This window comes from Phytophthora parasitica (assembly GCF_000247585.1).
Source record: "Phytophthora parasitica INRA-310 unplaced genomic scaffold supercont2.34, whole genome shotgun sequence".
Classification (NCBI taxonomy): domain Eukaryota; phylum Oomycota; class Peronosporomycetes; order Peronosporales; family Peronosporaceae; genus Phytophthora; species Phytophthora nicotianae.
The window spans coordinates 454,401-457,298 of record NW_008649020.1 but is presented as its reverse complement, the minus strand read 5'-3'; the positions used below and the strand labels follow the sequence as shown (position 1 = coordinate 457,298).

Sequence of the window (2,898 nt, the reverse complement as noted above, 5' to 3'; positions counted from 1 at the left end):
ACTCCCAGAGCACCAGAGAAGTTAATGACGATCATCTGACGTCCGACGCTCGTGACTTTAACGTGGTCGATCCAGATGCCTGTAGGGATTGCACCGTTATCTCCGCTGATACCAATAGCATCACCACCCCATACGTATTGAGGGTTTAAATCGGTGACGTGGATGTTCTGAACGATGACGTTGTTGCCCTTGATTTCGATACCTTTGCCAGTGAGTACACCTTTTGTGCCCTCACCTACCAGAGTCTTGTTACTGGCAACTTTCAGCGGCGTCTTGGCCGCCTTGTCGTACGTCACTTTAACCATGGTATTATCACAAGTGGTGAAGGTCGGCTGAATCGTATCTTGCGGCTCAAAGCCGTTCTTCTTCGCGGCACAGTCAGCCGCCCCTTTTGAATGGCAACCGTCCTCCGTAGTGCTACCTTCTGACTCCATAAAGTTGAATTCCTGCTTTAGTACAATCACACGAGGTTCGTCGTCGCTGAGGTATGTCGAGAGCTCTTTGATGGTGGTGGGGTACACTGGCTCGACGTCTCCACCGCCCGTGGTGCCCGCAGCGAACCCCGGAGGTGAGCCCGACACAACTGAGGCAGCTCTAGCGAGTGAACTCTGTGCTAGTGTCATCGCAAGCAGCGAGCTCACGAGCACGCCTGTGCGGCGACCAAAGCTCACCATCTTGCTACGATAAGGAGTTTGCTAAACTGTACCCGGGGGTAGTGAATCCAACAATGGGCGAGACGTGATCGAGAGAGCAAGCGAAAAGAGGAATGATGCCGTCACAAACCACATTTGATCAGGCATTTTGATGGGGATTTTTGAAAGCCAGATGATACCCACCGAGATCTGCCCGAAGTGTAACGTGTGTAAAAAAAAAGCTGGACTGTGTTGTCGTTAGAACCAGTAAAGCCTCAAGCTAACGCATTTTGAGATTACAGAACAGTTTAACTGTAAACAACTGCTCCATCTTACAGATCCATGCAGCTGAAATTGAGGACCTTCGCGTTCAACAGTGGACTGGAATGATACCCCATTAACGATGTGTCGATGAGGGAAGTAGCTTGACGAAGCCTGCGCTTCCGAAAACAAGCCACTTTTTTTTACGTGAAACTTAATGGGAGTTTACAAAAGTCCGATTTGTACTAGGTCTTTTGGCCAAACCATTAATACAATCGAAATTCGTATTAGTCACGGTTGTGCAGTCTTTCCGTGGCGTGGTGGGTGACTAAATAGATACCACGTTTACGTGATTTATACGAACAGGGGTGCCCTACTGCGCTGTGTGCACGCTCAGTCAGATGCCTGATATCGAAGTTGCTTAAGCTGTCTTCCACAAGAAATTACTTCGATAGCAGTCGTGAGTGAAGAGTCTACTTTAGTTTCAGCGAGCTGAGGATAACCCGCAACAGCGTTGTATATTCAATCGATGCGCGAAACTAATTTACTTGCATTTCACAGCAAGGAGGAAGCTTACGTTCGTCGGAACAACCGGCTAGATATTCATCTCAAAACTTGAAATTGCACGATATATATTAAAATAAAGAAAACAGCGCTGAACGACTCGGATTCGACGTTTACAAGGACGTACAGTGTACTGTTGACCCCCAGTAACATCTGCCATGGTGGGGCTATCCTCCTATACAGCTGATCCGTAAATGAACCGCAACGTGCGATTCGCAAATGCGAAGCGCTCACTCCCCACGTACTATTTAGTGGGACGACACGGAGACTGGATATCGCCAGAGGGGTAGAGAAATACCCCACCACCAACTTTTCTGGTTTTGATCGACTTATTAGGTATGCCAATCTCCCTGCCGAACGTGGGCCCAGCAGGATTTGGCCATACCTGGTACTGATTTCGCAATTCACCCCTCTTGTTGATTTCGTAGAAATTCATGGACTGAATACAATAGGCAGTTGACTATAGCAAAGCTGTTGATACTCAATGTTTACGTACAATCGCGTCAACAATTAGGCACATCAATAATCTTAGTAGACCATATGCTGCTGAACATGATGCTCGTTCTCAACCGATGCGTTTTCTCGACGGATGCGTTGCATACGTCCCCGACCCCTTACGCACCGGTTCAGGACGGATTTGAAATAAATAACCTAGCTGTCATTGGTTGAAAGCTAATTATAATACAACCAATCACTTGACACTAAGCACAACAAGAATTTCAAAGTTTGAAATTCATACGTATGGAGCAAGCTAGGCCATCCAACCCGGCCCGTTTCGGCCATAAACGAGTCTAAAGGGCCTAAATGCCAACGCTGCTAGAGTCATGCGAGATGAAGTGATACACCAACTTTGAGACCTTTTATCTCATGTTTTAGTTGTCTGACGGAAACATGCTTGGTATCGAATTAAAGCTCTGAATTCCCTCTTTTAAGTAAACACCAGTAATCACTTTGAATGTGTAATATGGTCAAGATACACTTAAACGAAAAATGTGTCGATTGAAAATCGACTCTGCTGAGACAAAACCCTGTCTTATCTGCACGCCACAGATGGTTTTGGTTATTTTTAACCGTAATTTAACCAACCTGACAGACATAATAGTTTAGAGATATAATAACCTCTCTAATCTAAAGGGAGATTTCGTACTCTTCAATCACGTCTGCCGTGCTGCTGTTCATCGCTCTGTTCGTCACGCTGGTCAAGCTGCTGTCGTTGTTGTCTGAAAGGTCTTGTAGCTCTTGAATCGTTGGCGCTGGTGTAACTGCTGGAGGTGATGCTGAGTGCAGGTACTCCTGCTCCTGCTTGCGAACCTTTTTGTAGGCCCCCAGCCACTCACGGGACGTGATATCTCGCAAGCCGTCTGCAATCTTGTCCCCCAGGTCTGCCACCGAGGATGGCGGGTCCATAGCAATCCTGTTCTTCAGCGCCCCCCCCCCCCCC

At 47.3% G+C, this 2,898-nt stretch overlaps 2 protein-coding genes across 2 annotated transcripts in view; both read right to left on the bottom strand.

Moving 5' to 3' along the window:
- The window catches only part of PPTG_23285 (hypothetical protein), a gene marked incomplete at its 5' end in the record, with an annotated part of 4,364 nt that extends 3,690 nt beyond the window's left edge, over window positions 1-674 (bottom strand). Inside the window, one exon of the mRNA XM_008909617.1 lies at window positions 48-674. Within this exon, the coding sequence (XP_008907865.1) occupies window positions 48-674 (627 nt within the window). The remainder of the gene's footprint in view (window positions 1-47) is intronic.
- Window positions 675-2,585: 1,911 nt separating this feature from the next.
- Window positions 2,586-2,864, bottom strand: PPTG_12894 (hypothetical protein; the record flags this gene model as incomplete). Its single annotated transcript, XM_008909616.1, has 1 exon — window positions 2,586-2,864. The coding sequence occupies one exon, from the start codon at window positions 2,862-2,864 to the stop codon at window positions 2,586-2,588; it is 279 nt and encodes a 92-aa protein (XP_008907864.1).
- Window positions 2,865-2,898: the final 34 nt, after the last annotated feature.